This window comes from Choloepus didactylus, chromosome 5 (genome assembly GCF_015220235.1).
Source record: "Choloepus didactylus isolate mChoDid1 chromosome 5, mChoDid1.pri, whole genome shotgun sequence".
In the NCBI taxonomy this organism is placed as follows: Eukaryota; Metazoa; Chordata; class Mammalia; order Pilosa; family Megalonychidae; genus Choloepus; species Choloepus didactylus.
The window spans coordinates 75411566-75431338 of NC_051311.1; the positions used below are offsets into that span (position 1 = coordinate 75411566).

Genomic DNA, 19773 nt, shown 5'->3' on the forward strand with positions numbered 1-19773 from the left:
ATCTACCAAAATCCCATAATACTTAAGTCAAACTGGGAAAATAATGACATACCTCATGTCATGTGAAATTTTGGTGAAAGTCAGAGTGTATGGTGAGTTTTGCATTAAGGTCTGTATCAGTTTGGATGTGTTACGTCCCCCAAAATGCCATGTTTTTTAATGGAATCTTGTGGGGACAGATGTATTTAGTCTTGATTAGGTTGAACCTTTGAATGAGGTTGTTTCCATGGAGATGTGACCCACCCAACTGTAGGTGATAACCCTGATTGAATTATTTCCATGGAGATATGGACCCCCCCGCCCATTCAGGGTGGGTCTTGATTTAATCACTGGAGTCCTATAAAGAGCTCACAAACAGAAGGACTTCAGAGCAGCTGAGAGTGATATTTTGAAGAACTCCTGAGAGAGGAGGTGGAACACAACTTGGGATCAGCAGACGCCAGCCATGTGCCTTCCCAGCTAACAGAAGTTTTCTGGACGCCATTGGCCTTCCTTTGGTGAAGGTATACTTGTGTTGATGCCTTAACTTGGACATTTTTATGGTCTTCAGACAGTAAATTTGTAACCAAATAAACCCCCTTTATAAACCCCCTTTGTAAAATACCATTTCTGGTATTTTGCATAACGGCAGCATTAGCAAACCAGAACGAGGTCTGAACAGAATGGAATAGGGGAATAGGAAACCCAAATGCAAAGGAAAACAGAAAAAAAAAAAAAAAATCCTCTTTCTTCAACCCAAAGTGAAAGGAAAGTGAGCTAACATTTTGATGAGCAACATCTCTTTATCAGGTATACTGCTCTGAAAAATTACACTCACATTTACTTTCACAAGTTTTTCAAATAAGGAGACTAGTTCAAAAAGGTTAACATTCTTGACTAAGTTCTTCAGTTTGTGTTCTAAGACCACAATACATGAATGCATCATTAAAGAAGGAGCAGAGGAGCTGTGAGGAAAAGCAGTGAGCATACAAAATGAATTTTTAACTACAGAAGACTAGGAAAATGCAAAAGATGGCAACATCTATCAAAATGCAGAAGGACTTGTTTTACATGGAAATGAGGTTAAGACAAGTTGGATCAGTAAGTGCAGGTAAAGGCGTGGTCCATGGGTTTCTGGAAGGCAGCAATGCAACACTGGCATCCAGGAGACTGCTGGTTGCCAGTGGAGGCTGCAGTTTCAGTGAGATAAACAAAGGACACAACTTTGAAAGAGTTCTGTGATGAAGCTGGAACAGGACCACTACTAGCCCACAGGGTAACTGTGAAAATTAGAAAAACGAGCCCTTTTCTCCTTTGGCACGAATCTATGTTAGGGTACATGGTTTGGCAATCCCACTTGTTCCCTCCAAGAGGGTGCCCTAAATCTGTACAACTTCATGCTGTGACCCTAGGTTAGTTGGGGCAGGGGAGAAGTGAAGGTTGAATACTCATTCACGAAGAAGCATTTTCCTATAACACTTTCTATTTGAGTGAGAAAGGTGGTCGATTTATATGGTTGCTTAAAGGAACTTTAAATATACACCTAAAGTTGGAAATGTACTAGTGTTTTCTGTTGTTAAAATTCTTAAAGGAACAGTGAAAATGCTCTATTTTAGTACTAAGAAGTAATTCACCATTTGGAAGTATTCTAAGGATTGGAATACTCAGGAGAATTCAGAAAAGCATGCACAGATAAAGATACAGCAGGGGAGAAGCAGAGCTGGCAAACTCAGGTCAAATATCTTTGCACCATACCCTGTCCATATCACCCTGAGTACACATTTTACCCAAATGGTAGTCAACACAAATTCAATTATAAAATATGCAAGGCTCTTTCTCTCTCCCATATGGTGTTTTATTAGATGTCCTGAATCAAAATTCCCCCCAACCTTCATACTCTGATACACATCCCCACTCCTCCACCAAGGTTAAGCTGGTGATCACTTTCACAAATGATCTCTCCCTCCTCTGATTCTTGGGTGTTTTGTTTGTGCCTCTGTTTTGAATTAACTTTTATTATGGTTAGGTTAAGTTTTGATGGGAAGACCCAGAGAAATCCTACCTATCATTCAAATTCATCCAGAGTTCTTTTTTTAATTGAAATCATCCCTGACCCTCCCTAACCTATTCTAGGTAGCTTACCACTCCCTCCATCTGTGATAATGGTAAAGGTACAGTACACCTGGTCTGACCCTCATATACTTACATGGTTGAGAAAGGCTAGGGGAACTATACACTTGTGAGCTCACTAAAGGCAGGGGATATTTCTCATTCATGTTTGTTCCCAGCACATAATATAGAATCTGGATCACGGTTTCTCAGCTTCAGCACTATTGACATTTTGGGCCAGATAATTCTTTGTTACGTTGGGACCTATTTTACACCAGGCATTTTACAAGTGGTGCAGATTTAACTATGAACAAAACGAAGTAAATTCTCATAGAGGATTGCATTCCAAAAAGAAAGGAGGAGAACAGATAACAAAGTGCTTCTCTGGGTAGCCAGAGAAGGCTGCACTGAGGTCACATATCAAGTGAGGAAGCTGTCCCAAGAGATATCTAAAAGAAGGCTTCCATGGAATATTCCTGAAGTCAGAGCATGCTTGACATATTTAAGGTACAGCAAGGAGCACAGTGAAAACCACATACTATGTACTGTGTTTTTAAAAAGCAAAATGTAAAATTGTAATTTCTCTTTGAGAAAAAAAAAAGGCACATTTTAAAAGACTAGAAAAATATGCCAACATTTAACTAACGTTTTGTTTGGGTGATGAAACTATAGGTGATGTATTTTCCTTTTTTCTTTTCTATAATACCCAAGTAGTTATCCACATTTGTATTTTTAAAAATCAAAAGCCTTTATCAATGAAAATACTTGTAAGGAAAAGAGAATTTCCATTTACATGGAATTATTTATAGTAATCTATTTTGCAGCTGAAATGTTAGCATTTTTACTTTATTTAAATTTTCTTTTGGATGCCTAACACTTAGGAAAAAGTTTACTCTTACTGATATCTCATTCAACATTTTGACTGCAAGTTTTTCTTTGCCAATGTACTGAATATAGATGATATCTTTTCAACTGATGGTTCATTGTATAGATGTCTGTCTTTTGAAATTTCTTCACTTCTTCTAAGGTCTCCTTTTAACAAACTTTTCTTCAAATAGGTATTCAGCAAAAATGCTGCAATAGTTCACTGAACCGCTCTTTCACAAGACACTTTTTTAATTTACAAAAGCAGTAAGGATTTGTAGAAATGAGGTTACACATCTAAAAAACAAATTATATTTGTAACATGTTCATTTGTATTCAAATATTTTCACTCTTAAGCATATTTCTTAAATTCTATGCCTCAACTACAACACAATTCCAATTAAATGCTGATATCTGCATTTTATAGCCATTTACAAAAATGAAAAAAATTAAGTTGCCTCCTTTGAATCTGAAAAAAAAATACAACTTTTTAAGATCATCATGTTTTGCATTGTCCTTGGATAATTTTCTTGACTTAATATTTCTATTAATGCTTTAAACATAAATATTGACAACCTAAAATTTTACTGGAAGTTGGAAATATGTATCACCAGGGTTAAAGGATTGGTAATGGTTTATAAATGTTTACCATCAGGAGACATTCAAAATATAGAAGTAGGGCTTCTGTTTTTCAGTTTCCACTGCCTTAGTTCCCCCTTAGGAATGAAATATAAATCACAGGAGTTCTTTGCTTTGTATAGTTAGAATAAAAAGAAGAAGTGGTGGTAGGATAGGAGGAAATAAGAGTATAGACTAGGAGTTTTAAACACCAAAACTTCTTGAATGTGTGAGATTAAGAAATCAAAGATGAATTCAGAGAAATTTTTTAAGTTTAACTGCCTAAAGTCAACAGGGGTAAGTATTGTTCTAAGCATCATAACTATAGACTTGAGGGGATGAAAAGGGTCTTTTTTTTTTTTTAACACTGTGGGTGAAGAATAAGATAGGAGTTTGGTTGCTGGTGGATACAGAAAGGATAGTTCTAAGAATGGTTTTTTCATCCAACAAAGAAAAAATTGCCAGTATAAGACATATTCACATACTGGGGGAAAAAGCTACACTTTACACCTAAATAACTGTATGTAATTTTGAAAATGAGCACTCAAAATTATTGTTGTAGATGTATTGTAAATTCAGTACTTCACAAATATTGTGTTCATTTATTTTATATTTGTTGTAATAAGACATATATTGGATTACCAGAATTACTTATTTGAAATGTTTTTAGAATAAAATGAAAATTTTTATAATAGTTTCTATCTATTAAAATCTCTATATACATGAAAAAAATATGTTGTATTTTTTTTTTTAAAACTAGGTAAGACTATGAATGAAAAAGAGATCTTGGTCAATCATTCAAGATATCTTTACATTACATATTCAGTCTACACAGAGTAAGAATATTTTAATCACAAATATTCTTAAGAACATTTCTTAAAAATACTTGTCCTCCCATGATACTGACTGGGTTTTAAAACTACAATGTATGTATGAGACCAAGGGAGGAGATATTTCTGGTGCAGGATCTATATTTTCTGTAGCTCACTAGATAATCTAACTTGTAGGATCAGTTTGTTTGAATGCCATAGCTGCAGGGAGGGGTGAATGGGAAGTGGGATTTGGTGAGTTTGTACAGGCTGGGGTGAAATCCCAACACATCCCAGAGTGATATGGGCAGAGAGTGTAAGTGTATTTGTGGAGCCCCCGAGGAGCTGGGGAGAAATGCAGAGGTGTTGGACTTCCCCACCTGGGCTATTGCTGATTTTCCCACAAACTGAGGACTGCCAATTTAGTGGGTGGAGCCCTCAATCTGGGGGCTTTCCCCTTTGAGGCTAGTTGCTGCAAGGGTTGCTAAATTGCTAAGCCCACTTATAATTGTGCCTAGGAGTCCCCCCAGAGAGCCACTTTGTTGCTCAGATGTGGCCCCCTCTCTCTCTAAGACCACTTGGCAAGGCAAGTGAACTCACTTTCCTCCCCACTACGTGGGAAGTGACTCCCAGGGGTGTGAATCCCTCTGGCAACGCGGGAAATGATTCCTGGAGATGAGCCTGGACCCAGCCCTGTGGGATTGAGAGGATCTTCTTGACTGAAAGGAGGAAGAGAGATGAAGCAAAGTAGGGTTCCAGGGGCAGAGAGATTTCAAATGGAGTCGAGAGGTCACTCTGGAGGGTATTCTTACGTGTTATATAGATATCACCTTTTAGTCTTTAGTGTGTTGGAATGGCTAAAGGGAAATACCTGAAGCTGTCAAACTGCAACCCAGTGACCTTGATTCTTGAAGATGATTGTATAACTATGAAGATTGCAAAGTATGACTGTGTGACTGTGAAAACCTTGTGGCTCGCAGCGACTCCTTTTATCCAGTATATGGACAGATGAGTAGAAAAATGGGGACAAAAATTAAATGAAGAAGAGGGTGGGATGGAAGGATTTAGTTGTTCTTTTTTTCTTTTATTTTTAATTTGGAGTAAGGCAAAGGTTCAAAAATTGATTCTGGTGATGAATGCACAACTGTATGATGGTGCTATGAATAACTGATTATACACTGTGGAAGACTGTAGGATGTACGAATATATCTCAATTGAACTATATTAAAAAAAAGTAAATGAACAATGGGAGGAGGAGGAGAATGTGATGTTTTGGATATTCTTTTTTATTTTAATTTTCATTTTATTTTTGGAAGTAATGAAAGTGTTCAAAGTTTGATTGTGGTGATGACAGCACAACTATATGACAATACTGTGTTACAACTGATTGTGCACTTTGAATGATTGTATGTTATATGATTATATCTCAATAAAATTGCATTAAAAATATTTTTTCTCTCAAAATATAAAATTTATACTTCAAATTTACATATTCATTAACAAACTTATTGCTAAACTTTAGTGTAGTTATTCCTAAAAATCAATCCATTGATTAAACAAACAACAAAAAGCAACATCAAGAAAAAATACTTGTTTGGTTTTTAATCTTCCTACCTTTCTTCAGTTCTTCTGGACCAAAAGTAGTGCCCAGAGTTGGATTTTCAGAGTAAGAAGTCTGTTTACCTTTCTTCTCCTTTCCATGATTAGCAATTAATTGATGATATCTAACCATAAAGAGAAAATATGTATGAATTCCAAAACATAAAAATTCAACTCAATTCTTAATATATAAGTATCACATCAAAACCTTAGACATTAGCCAGTTCCTTGCCAAGTATGTCACACTCTCCCTGATGACCTCAAACCTTCTCTCATTCCAACACCACCAATGGACACCATTTTCTACCCCCCCACTCTTACTCTCTGGCACCTCTTTTCTTCCTGAAATCACACACACACACAAAAAGCCACTAGCAAGGTAGGAAAAAAATGGCATTCAATTACATTTAGGTTTAACAGTAAATTGACAAATTGAAGACAACTCAGGGACTGAAGCATGCCTACTAAAGAATAAAAGAGCCAATTCTAGTCACTCATTTATAGGCATATGGTTTCAGAATTTCAGTGAAAGGGATGGAGAATCATATGGGTTAAAGTTAACTGTAAAATAAATACCTAAATATAATTCATTCATTTGAGACAGTTTTGCTTATTTAAAAAAAATCATATTAGAAACATTTTATTTCTCACTTTCTCACTAAGCCATAGAACCTATGAGCTGGGGAAGAGAGCTAATAAATGGTCCTAATGAGCAGATGCCATGTGCTAATTAAGTCAGACAGGCAACTGCTAGTCCAGCAAGAGTCCCCATTACTAGGGGGAGCTAAATACAGAAAACAGGGTGAAGGAATTAGTTTGTAGTTTAGAAGAGTTATTTGCAATTTTTACTATATGCTGATAGTTCCCATATCCTAAAAGTAACTTCTTATTCATTAGGAAGTTACCTCTCTTACTTTTATGTCTTTTAGAAAAAGAAAATCGATGTAATCTTTTTTAGTACTTTCAACATGAAAATAACATTGAAAGGATAAAAATTCCATGAGCAGCTTACCATCTTCATCTAATGATGGAGCAATCAACAAAAAGAACTTTCTGTTCTAAAAACCGTTTGGGGGATGAAAGATCATGAGACTTCCTTCCCATCTAAATATGCAATAATGGCTTCACAAGATTTACAGATATAAACAAGTTATTTGAAATATTTTTTTGACCAGATACATCTGTCTCCTAGTTTCATATATCCAAACTTTCAAGGGATGGGAAAATTCAATATTTGATGAACCTTATAAAATGAGGAATCCTTTTATAGTACAGATATTTACCAATATTTATATTAAATGAAACACCTATTTCATCTAAATTTTTATACACGATTTCTTAAGCCAAAGTAAACTAGGATATATATGTCCAATATCACAAACAAAGATATATTGGATCCTATTATGGTTCATACATTTAATAGAGTATGAATCCTTTAATGTCTAATGTGCAACTAAGACTTTAAAATAAATATCAAAATGTATATGTGAGGATTATTTCTTTTTTAATCTCTTTTCTTCCTACGCTTTTCACATGAGATTAATGATTGACAGGTAACACTAAACTGTGAATAAAGTAGGAGGAAGAAGAATAAGAAAACAATAAACAAAGAATACCTATGAGTAATTAAAAATTGCCCTGAAAATAAAATTATAAAGCAAATAACCTCCATGTTGTTTAACTTCATTGGCTATGAAGTAAATTTCTGTTCATTGCATCTTATTTTCACATTCACTATTAAAAATCAGAAATGTATGTTCATATATGAAAATGTTTTGTCCTTTGGGTGTAATAACTAAAGTTATCTAATAAAATATTAACAACATTCAAAGCATGAATAAGGTCTTTATATTTCTAATGTCTGAAAACAATGAAAGGACCATGTGTGGATTAATCACCTTTTGTCCAACTCTATAGTCCGTTTTATTAATGGTCATGTTAGTATGTGCCTGAATTTCTCCCTTGGCATACCTTCAATTCTCATGCTGCTAGAAGTCAGGCTATAGATTTACCCACTCATAGCTGTTATACCTGCTTGTATCCTAAAAATGGGAGAAATCAAGGATCCAGAGTTCGTAGTAAGGTCTAAGTCTATTCAACCTTTGTACTTTGGAGCTCATGCTTTGTCCCTTAGGATCAAACTCTAGCCATTTTTCCCCCAGTTCCAATAAACAAATGTGGATTGAGTACCTGCATTGGGGACCTACTCAGTATCCAGTTTTGCTGGGATTGGGTTCTCGCCTCAAAGCCCTTCTCTTTCATCCTTAGCAAGACTGGATTCTTTGCCCCTAAAGTCTACTCCCCATGACTAACTTCCGACTATCTATGCCACATTTCCTTAGGTCATGGGCCTGCCTTCCTACACTTCTCTTGCCTGCCATCATTGACACCGTATTTTCTGCAGTGGATTTCTTCCTATTACAACCCATAAAAAAATAACAATATTTCATATACAATTGTTAAAAGATAGAGATTTTATGTAGCCTTACTTACACAGTAAAACCATTAAAAGAATCATATTCCTCAGCTGTGAATCCATAAATATCTTGGCAAGATAGGTCTACATTTTGTTGAAGAAGAAGACTGACTAAACTTGTTGGTTCATCACTGAGAGCAATCATAAGAGCTGTTCTGGAGCAAGAGATGTAAAGAAATATCAGTTTATGGATCTTAAACATGTCCTGTACTTTTTCAAAAAGACAATCTTCTCAACTTAATATTCAAACATAGAATTTCTATCAGGTAAAAAGTCAGGAGAAGAACGTAAAAAGTGAGTCAGATCCACTAAAAGGTGTGTCAATCACAGATCATATATCAAGCAGCCTAAAGACAAAGAGTCTCTAGGAAGCACCTACCTTGATGGTTTTCAATCTCTGTTCCCTCAAAGAGAAGCCTCATTTAACTATAGCAGCTGGGATTTAGAGATTGGACTTCTGTGTACAGGTCTAATGTTATAAATAATAACAATAATACCAGTACAATAACAACCTACCAATCTGGCCCAACTATTTGAATTTTTTCCTTTATTAGAGAAATCGTGGTATAAAAGAAAAATCATGCATAAAATACGAATTCACATATACCTCCTATTCCAGTTTGCTAGAGCTGTGTTATGCAAAATACCAGAAATGAATTAGCTTTTATAAAGGGTATTTATTGGTTACAAATTTACAGTTCTAAGGCCATGAAAGTGTCCAAACTAAGGCATCAACAAGGTGATTCCTTCACTGAAGAAAGGCCAATGGCTCCAGAACACCTCCATCAGCCAGAAAGGCACACGGCTGGCGCCCACTGGTCCTTTGCTCCCAGGTTCTGGTTTCAAAATGGCTTTCTCCAAAATGTCTCCAGGCCTCTGTCTCTCCCAGCTTCTCTCTCTCAGCTCCTGTGCATCCTCGCTTGTTCTCCAGGGTGTTCCCTTGAGCTTCTCCAGGGAAAACTCTGGGCTTCATTTCTTAGTCTAGCATCTCCAAATGTCTTTCTGTCTGCATCCCCAAGCATCTGGGTCTGTGTCAGCACCTGGGCTCTCCCAAGAACTCCAACAAGCCAATCAAGACCCACCCTGAATGGGTGGGGTCACACCTCCAAGAAATGATCCAATCAAATCTCATCCACAGTTGGATGGGTCACATCTCCAAGAAAACAACCCAATCAAAAGATCCCAACCCCAACAAGTCCGCACACACAAAACTGGATTAAAATAACATGGCTCCAATGGAGGACACAACAGATTCAAACCAGCACCCCACTCCACCACTAACACCCCACAACACCACATTGTATTGGTGTGCTACATTTATTATAGCTGATGATAGCACATTTTTATAATTGTACTATTAATGAAAATCCATGGTTTAACTTAGGTTCACTGTTTGAGTAGTGTAGTTCCATGGATTTGTTTTATAATTTTTTATTCTGTTGCCATATATACAATCTAACGTCTCCCCTTTTGATCAAATTCAGATACATATTCCAGTGCTGTTAGCTGCATTCACACTGTGGTGCTACCATCACCACAATCCATTACCAACACATTTCCATCATTTCAGAGGAACCCTGTACATTTTAAGCCTTAACTTCCCATTCCTTATCTGCTTCCTGCCCCTAGTCCCTTGTAACCTATAATCTAGATTCTGACTCTATGAGTTTGCTTTATTCTAAATGTTTCAAATCAATGAGATCATAAAAAATTTGTCCTTTTGGGTCTGGCTTACTTCACTCAACATGATGTCTTTGTTATCACAAGGCTCATCTATGTTGTCACATTTATTATAACTTCATTTCTTTTTACAGCTGAATAATATTCCATTGTGTGTATATACCACATATAATTTTTCCATTCATCAGCTAGCTGATGGACACTTGGGTTGCTTCCCTCTTTTGGCAATTGTGAATAAAAACACTACAAACATCACTGTGCAAATATATGTTTGAGCTCCTGATTTCAATTATTTGGGTATATACCTAGTAGTGGGATTGCTAGATCATATGGTAGTTCTACTCTTAGCTTTCTGAGGAACCACCAAGCTGTTTTCCTCAGTGGCTGCATGGCTACATCATTTTCCATTGCCACCAGCAATGAATGAGTGTTCCTATTTCTCTGCCTCCTTTCCAGCACTTATTATTTTCCATTTTTTTTTAATACCAGCCATTCCAATGGGTGTGAAATGGTATTTCATTGTGGTTTTGATTTGCATTTCCCTGACGACATAATTTTGAGTATCTTTTAATGTGCTTTCTGGCCTTTGTGTATGTTCTTTGGAGAGACGTCGGTTCAAGACATTTGCCTATGTTTTTAATTGGGTTGTTTGTCTTCTGTTGTTAAGTTGAAGGATTTCTTTATATATATTGGATATTAATTGTTTATCAGATATGTTGTTTCCAAATATTTTCTCTGATTGTGTAGGTTGTCTTTACTTTCATGATTAAAATCCTTTGAGGAATAAAAGTTTTTGATTTTGAATGGTTCCATTTATTTGTTTTTTCTTTGGTTGCTTGTGCTTTGGCTGTAAAGTCTAAGAAACCATTGCCTAACACAAAGTCCTAAAGAGGCTTCCCCACATTTTCTTTTAGGAGTTTTCGAGTTCTAGCTCCTATATTTAGGTTTTGGTCATTTTGAATTGATTTTTGTATATGGTGTGAAATAGGGGTCCTTTTTTTTTTTTTTTTTTTTCAAATGGAGATCCAGTTTTTCCAGAACCATTTGTTAAAGAAACTACTCTTTCCCAATTGAGTGATCTTTGCACCTTGTCAAAAAGTTGGCCATAAATATATGGGTTGATTTCTGAAATCTCAATTCTATTTCACTGGTCTATATGTATGTACTTGAGTCAGTACCACGCTGTTTTGATTACTGTGACTTCGTAATATGTTTTAACATCAGAAAGTATAAGTCCTCCAACTTCATTCTTCTTTTTCAGAAGAATGGGCTCCTTACCTTTCCAAGTCCTTTGATTATTGGCTTTTCCTCTTCTGAGGAATACTGATTGAAATTGCATCAAATCTATGAATTGTGTTAGGTAGGACTGACATCTTAATGACATTTAGTCTTCCAATCCATGAACACAGAGTATCCTTCCATTCATTTAGGTCTCTTTTATTTCTTTTAGCAATGTTTTGTAGTTTGCTGTATACAAGTCCTTTTCACTCTCCATTACATTTATTCCAGGATATTTGATTGATTTAGTCGCTATTGTGAATGAATTTTTTTTCTTGATTTCTTGTTCCAGTTGTTCACTGAAGTACAGAAACACTACTGAATTTTGGGTGTTGATCTTATACCCCACAACTTTGCTGAATTCATTTATTAGCTCTAAGAGCTTTGTTGTGAATTTTTCAGGATTTTCTGCATATAAGATCATATCATCTGCAAACAGGGAACATTTTACTTCTTCCTTTCCAATATGGTTGCCTTTTATTTCTTTTTCTTGCCTAATTGCTCTGGCAAGAACTTCCAATACGATGTTCAATAACAGTGGTGACAGTGGGCCTCTTTGTCTTGTTCCTGACCTTAGGAGGAAAGTTTTTGGTCTTTCACCATTAACTAAGATGTTAGCTGTGGGCTTTCCATAGATGCCCTTTATCATATTGATGAAGTTTCCTCCTATTCCTTGATTTCAGTGTGTCTTTATTGAAAAGAGCTGCTGGATTTTGCCAAATACCTTTTCTGCTTCCATTGAGATCATAATGTGTTCTTTTCCCCTTCATTTTTTAATGTGGTGTCTCACATTAATTGCCTTATATCTTACTTATATCAGGGATAAATCCCACTTGATCTTGGTGTATGCTTTTGTTAACATGATGATGCATTCAGTTTGCTAGCATTTTTTTGAGGATTTTTGCATTCATAAGAGATATTGGTCCATAGTTTTCTTTTATTGTGATATCTTTATCTGGCTTTGGTATGAGCATGATGTTGGCCTCATAGAATGAGTTAGTGGATGTTCCTTCCTCTTGGATTTTCTTGAAGAACTTGAGCAGAGTTGGAGTTAAGGTTTATTGGAATTTTGGGTAGAAATCCCCTGTGAAACCATCTGGTCCTGGGCTTTTCTTTGTTGGGAGGGTTTTGATTACTGATTCAATCTCTTTACTAGCAATTATTTTCTTGAGATCTTCTATTTCTTCTTGAGTCAATGTAGATAGTTTGTGAGTTTCTAAGAATCTGTCCATTTTATCTAGGCTATCTAATTTATTAGCATGCCACTGTTTATAGTATCCACTTATATTTCCTTTTATTTCAGTGGGGTCAGTAGTAAATTCACTTTTTCACTTCTAAGTTTCATTACGTGTATCCTCTTTTTTTTTTTTTTTTTACTTTGTCGGTCTAGCTAAATCTTGTCAATTTTGTTGATCTTTTTGAAGAACCAACTTTTGGTTTTGTTGATTCTATTGTTTTTCTTTTCTATTTTTCTCCACACTCTAATCTTTGCTGTTTTTTTTCCTTCTGCTTGCTTTGGGTTTATTTTGCTCTTCTTTTTCTAGTTCTTCTAGTTGTAAGGTTAGGTCCCTGATTTGAAGCCTTTCTTCTTTTTTAATGTAAGCATTTAGAGCTATAAATTTCCCTCTCAGCACTGCCTCTGCTGCCTCCCATAAATTTGGGTATGTTGAATTTTCATTTTCATTCACCTAAAGGTTATTTCTTAATTTTGCTTTTGATTTCCTCTTTAACCCATTGGTTGTTTAAGAACATGCTGTTTAATTACCACAAAATTTTCCATTTCTCCCTCTGTTATTGATTTCTAGCTTCATTCAATTATGCCTGGAGAATATACATTGTATGATTTCACTATTTTTTAATTTATTGAGATTTGTTTTGTGACCAAACATATGGTCTAACCTGGAGAATGATCCATGTGCATTCTAGAAGAATGCGCATACTGTTTTTGTTGGGTGCAGCATTCTATATATGTCTGTTAGGTCTAGTAGATTTAGTGTATCATTCAAATCCTGTACTTCCCATTGATTTTCTCACTAGAAGTTCTATCCATTATTGAGAGTGGCATGTTAAGGTGTCCTAATATTAACATAGAACCATCAATTTCTCCCTTCAAATATGTCAGTATTGGCTTCATATACTTTCAGGCTCTGCTATTAGGTACACATATATTTATGACTGTTTTATCTTCCTGTTGAATTATTCCCTTTATCAGTATGTAATGTCCATCTTTGTCCCTTGTATTTGTTTTTTACTTAAAGCCTATTTTATCTGATGTTAGTATAGCCACTCCAGCTTTCTTCTGGTTGCTGCTTGCATGGTATAGTTTTTCCTATTCTTTCACTGTCAACCTGCTCGTAACTTTGACTTTAAGGTAAGTCTCTTTCAGACACCATATAGTTGGGTCATGCTTTTTTACTGTTCTGACAAGCTCTGACTGTTGGAGAGTTTAATCTATTTACATTCAAAGTCACTACTGATACTATTTAGCTTTTGTAAGTCTTTAACTATGTTTGTTCATCACTCCATTAAAGCCTACTTCTATATATATTTTCTTTTTTGTGTTGTAGCTATACTATATTGAGTGCCTTCTCTTTTCTATCTGGATATATTTTTCATCTGTTTTCCTTGTGGTAAAAATGGGGTTAAAATTTTACAATCTTAAATATATAACAATTATATTTGCTTTGATACCAACTTAACTTAATAGCATGCATATATTTTCCTATACTCCACTTGTCCCCCCACCTTTTTTTTTACTTGTTACCACTTATAACTTTGTACATTGTATGTCCAAAAACATAGATGTATCATTAATTTTAATGCATTTGCATTTTAGCACCTGTAGGAAGAAGTGGAGTTATATACCATACCATACCATACAATAGAATATGATAACACTGGCATTTATAAATACCCAAATGGTTACTTTTACCATGTTTTTATTTCTTTATGCTGCCTTGAGCCACTGCCTAGCATTCTTTTGTTTCAGTCTGAAGAACTCCCTTTAGCATTGCTTGTAGGGCAGGTGTAGTGGTGATATACTCCCTCAGCTTTTATCTCTCCTTCATTTTTGAAAAAGTCTCACTGGATATAAAATTCTTGGCTGACAGTTGTTTTACTTCAGCACTTAATTTCAATACACTGCTTTCTTGCCTTCAGGGTTTTTGTTGAGATATCAGCATTCAATCTTATTGGGATTCCCTTGTCTGTAACACATTGCTTTTGTCTTGCAGCTTTCATAACTTTCCTTGTCTTTTGCATTTGATAATGTAATCAGTATATGATAGGGTGTATTTTTCTTCATGTTTATTCTGTTTGGTGTTCTCTGAGCTTTCTGGATGTGCACATTAATGTCTTTTGCTAAGTTTTGGAAGTTTTCTGTCATCATTTCATTGACTATTCCTTCTGCCCCTTTCTCTCTTTCTTCTCCTTCTGGGACTCCCATCATGTATATATTGGTGTGCTTGATGGTGTCCCATAGCTATCTTAGGTTATTTTTACATCTGATATTTCTTTTTTCTTTTTGCTCTTCAGCCAAACTCACTTCAAGTGTCTTGTCTTTAAGTTCACTGATTCGTTCTCCTGCTCTTGAAACCCTCCTAGACATTTTTCATTTCAGTTATTGCAGTCTTCAACTCCAGTAGTTCTGTTGGGTTCCTTTTTAAAATCTCTATCCCTTTACTTGGTCTCTTTATTGTTCATTCATTGTTTTCCTGATATCCTTTAGTCCTTTCTTTGTGTTTTCTTTCCTCTCCTTAGCATTTTTAAGATCATTTTTTTAAAGCTTTGTTTCATATGTTCACATTTCCATCTTCTTCAATGATGTTTTCTGTATTTTTAACCTCTTCCTTTGGAGGGCCATCATTTTTCTTTCTCTGTTTGTCATATACTCTTGTTGCAAACTGTACATTTAATATTTTGAAATGTTAACTCTGGGATTTACTCCCTGGGATGCCTGTTTCCTGATTTTATAACCAGGTAGTAATAAGACAGAGTTTTTCTTGAGCTTCAGCCTTCCTATCAGGAAGGTCTGCCCAAGGAAAATGCACTGTGTAGTCTTTTTCCTGTCTTACTGGGCCTCTGTCTTGTCCTGGGCTTTTGTTTGTTAGCTGTTTTGAAGTTCCCCTGCTTACAGGAGTTTGGTTGCACTCTCTGTTTCTCAGGGGACAAATCTCCCTCTCCTGGGTATCAGAAGCTGGCAGGCCTTTGTCCCATACTGTCTGCCTCTATAGTTTTCAATACCCCTTTCATTGTCTCATGCTGCTTTTGCCTAGAGGACAAATTCTGGGAAGAGGGTCACTCTGGGGAGGACTTTCCCAATTCAGTCTTTCCCAGTTGAAATAGGGCCAGGGACACATGAAGGGGTGCAGACTGGCTCCAAAGTGTCCTGAGGAGGGGATCAGGAAGAGCGCCAAAATCTTCTCCAATGGCTCCCCAAAGCTGAGCTTTCCTGGCCTGAGCAGCAAATGCAGTCCTTTAGCTAACTTTCCCCTACAGCCCTGAGGAAGCCCTGTATTTTTTAATTTCTGCCTCCACCCCTCTCTGAGGAAGTCTGAAACAATGGCTGCCACCACCTTGGTCCAGGGCAGGGCTGAAACAATAGTCGCTGCTGCCTTCGTCTGAGGTGGGCTGAAACATCAGCTGCCATCAGAGTTGGACCCAGTGATCCAAATTCACTAATCAAAAGCCATGATCATTTATCAGCCATGCATACTCATTCTTGGGGAAAAAGACTTTAATGTCCCTTTCTATTGGTAACAGCTAACTAGGGACTGGAGCCTGCCATTGTCTGCCATGAGTGTTGAGGAAGGATGCTGGTAGCTGTCTTGCAGAGAGGGGAATTTATAGCTCTTTACTATAATTTATCAGCCTCTTCCCCGGATGCTTTACAGTGTTCTTCTAGCCTCTACAGTTTCAAAATAGTTGGTTCAGACAGTTTCTGACTGTTTAATAGTTGTTTTGGTGGGAGAACTGAGTCCCAGATCTCCCTACTCTGCCATCATCACCAGAAGTCTCCTCCCAACTGTCTGATTTTATAGATAGAAAAACAGATCCTGGGAGTCTAAAAAATTTATCCAAAATCATGTCATATAGTTATTTTCCAATATCAAATATATATCACATATATCAAATATTTGATCTCATCCCCTTAGGTACCTGTAGTTATACATTATCTCATTTAGCCTTATTAATTATACCTTTGGGACTTATCTGAAGCATTCACATCTGCTCCTCTCTTCAGAAGAAATTCTACCATTTTCTCATTATTTTCAGTTATGGCAAGTAAAAGTGGGGTATACCCATCCTGAAAAATTATTTCAAAATGATTATTTTAAATATTGTACCAACATTACAAGCCTTTTAGATTTGAGTTAAATTTTAAAAATAATTGTGCTATAAGAAATCTCTGAATATACACTTCAATTTTTAAGAGGTTTTGATGCATAACAACATATGATTTCAAAGATCAAGAAACAAAGTGGGGTTGGGCTAGACAAAAAATAAAATTATAGGCTTAATTCAAAATGTGGAAAGGTGGAGGCGGGGCAAGATGGCAGACTGGTGAGCTGTATGTTTTAGTTACTCCTCCAGGAAAGTAGGTAAAAAGCCAGGAACTGCGTGGACTGGACACCACAGAGCAATCTGTCTTTGGGCATACTTCATACAACACTCATGAAAACGTGGAACTGCTGAGATCAGCGAAATCTGTAAGTTTTTGCGGCCAGGGGACCCGCGCCCCTCCCTGCCAGGCTCAGTCCCGGGGGAGGAGGGGCTGTCAGCTCCAGGAAGGAGAAGGGAGAATTGCAGTGGCTGCTCTTACCGGAAACTCATTCTACTGATTCAAACTCCAACCATAGATAGACTGAGGCCAGACACCAGAGACTCTGAGAGCAGCCAGCCCAGCAGAGAGGAGACAGGCATAGAAAAAAAACAACACGAAAAACTCCAAAATAAAAGCAGAGGATTTTTGGAGTTCTGGTGAACACAGAAAGGGGAAGGGTGGAGATCAGGCCTTGAGGCGCATATGCAAATCCCGAAGCAAGGCTGATCTCTCTGCCCTGGGCACCTTTCCTTAATGGCCCTGGTTGCTTTGTCTATTAGCATTTCAATAACCCATTAGATCTCTGAGGAGGGCCGTTTTTTTTTTTTTTTTTTTTTTTTTTTTAAATCCTTTTTGCTTTTTCTAAAACAATTACTCTAAGAAGCTCAATACAGAAAGCTTCAAAGAATTGAAATTTGGGCACGTCAAGTCAAGAGCAGAACTAAGAGAGCTCTGAGACAAAAGGCAATAATCCAGTGGCTGAGAAAATTCACTAAACAACACAACTTCCCAAGAAAAGGGGGGTGTCCGCTCACAGCCACCATCCTGGTGGACAGGAAACACTCCTGCCGATCGCCAGCCCCATAGCCCAGAGCTGCCCCAGACAACCCAGTGTGACGGAAGTGCTTCAAATAACAGGCACACACCACAAAACTGGGCGTGGACATTAGCCTTCCCTGCAACCTCAGCTGAATGTCCCAGAGCTGGGAAGGGGGAGCAGTGTGAATTAACAGAGCCCCATTCAGCCATCATTTGAGCAGACTGGGAGCCTCCCAACACAGCCCAGCAGCCCAGAACTGCCCTGGGGGGACGGCACTCACCTGCGACATAGCACAGTCATCCCTCAACAGAGGACCCGGGGTGCACAGCCTGGAAGAGGGGCCCACTTGCAAGTCTCAGGAGCCATACGCCAATACCAAAGACTTGTGGGTCAGTGGCAGAGACAAACTGTGGCAGGACTGAACTGAAGGATTAGACTATTGCAGTAGCTTTAAAACTCTAGGATCATCAGGGAGAATTGATTGTTAGGGCCACCCCCCCTCCCCGACTGCCCAGAAACACGCCCCACATACAGGGCAGGCAACACCAACTACACACGCAAGCTTGGGACACCAATTGGGCCCCACAAGACTCACTCCCCCACTCACCAAAAAGGCTAAGCAGGGGAGATCTGGCTTGTGGAGAACAGGTGGCTCGTGGACGCCACCTGCTGGTTAGTTAGAGAAAGTGTACTCCACGAAGCTGTAGATCTGATAAATTAGAGATAAGGACTTCAACTGGTCTACAAACCCTAAAAGAACCCTATCAAGGTCAGCAAATGCCACGAGGCCAAAAACAACAGAAAATTATAAAGCATATGAAAAAACCAGACGATATGGATAACCCAAGCCCAAGCACCCAAATCAAAAGACCAGAAGAGACACACCTAGAGCAGCTACTCAAAGAACTAAAGATGAACAATGAGACCCTAGTACGGGATATGAAGGAAATCAAGAAGACCCTAGAAGAGCATAAAGAAGACATTGCAAGACTAAATAAAAAATGGATGATCTTATGGAAATTAAAGAAACTGTTGACCAAATTAAAAAGATTCTGGACACTCATAGTACAAGACTAGAGGAAGTTGAACAACGAATCAGTGACCTCGAAGATGACAGAATGGAAAATGAAAACATAAAAGAAAGAATGGGGAAAAAAATTGAAAAACTCGAAATGGACCTCAGGGATATGATAGATAATATGAAACGTCCGAATATAAGACTCATTGGTGTCCCAGAAGGGGAAGAAAAGGGTAAAGGTCTAGGAAGAGTATTCAAAGAAATTGTTGGGGAAAACTTCCCAAATCTTCTAAACAACATAAATACACAAATCATAAATGCTCAGCGAACTCCAAATAGAATAAATCCAAAAAAACCCACTCCGAGACATATACTGATCACACTGTCAAACATAGAAGAGAAGGAGCAAGTTCTGAAAGCAGCAAGAGAAAAGCAATTCACCACATACAAAGGAAACAGCATAAGACTAAGTAGTGACTACTCAGCAGCCACCATGGAGGCGAGAAGGCAGTGGCACGATATATTTAAAATTCTGAGTGAGAGGAATTTCCAGCCAAGAATACTTTATCCAGCAAAGCTCTCCTTCAAATTTGAGGGAGAGCTTAAATTTTTCACAGACAAAGAAATGCTGAGAGAATTTGCTAACAAGAGACCTGCCCTACTGGAGATACTAAAGCAAGCCCTACAGACAGAGAAACAAAGACAGGACAGAGAGACTTGGAGAAAGGTTCAGTACTAAAGAGATTCGGTATGGGTACAATAAAGGATATTAATAGAGAGAGGGAAAAATATGGCAAACATAATCCAAAGGATAAGATGGCCGATTCAAGAAATGCCTTCACGGTTTTAACGTTGAATGTAAATGGATTAAACTCCCCAATTAAAAGATATAGATTTGCAGAATGGATCAAAAAAAATGAACCATCAATATGTTGCATACAAGAGACTCATCTTAGACACAGGGACACAAAGAAACTGAAA

At 37.3% G+C, this 19773-nt stretch overlaps 1 protein-coding gene across 1 annotated transcript in view; it reads right to left on the reverse strand.

The window, feature by feature from the left end:
- Positions 1 to 1077: 1077 nt before the first annotated feature.
- Positions 1078 to 19773, reverse strand: part of ANKRD7 (ankyrin repeat domain 7) — a 35742-nt gene continuing 17046 nt past the window's right edge. The window contains exons 4-7 of the mRNA XM_037837761.1: positions 16611 to 16717; positions 8472 to 8609; positions 5994 to 6103; positions 1078 to 1259 (exon numbers count right to left, since the gene is read on the reverse strand). Coding sequence (XP_037693689.1) covers positions 1078 to 1259; positions 5994 to 6103; positions 8472 to 8609; positions 16611 to 16717 — 537 coding nt within the window. The remainder of the gene's footprint in view (positions 1260 to 5993; positions 6104 to 8471; positions 8610 to 16610; positions 16718 to 19773) is intronic.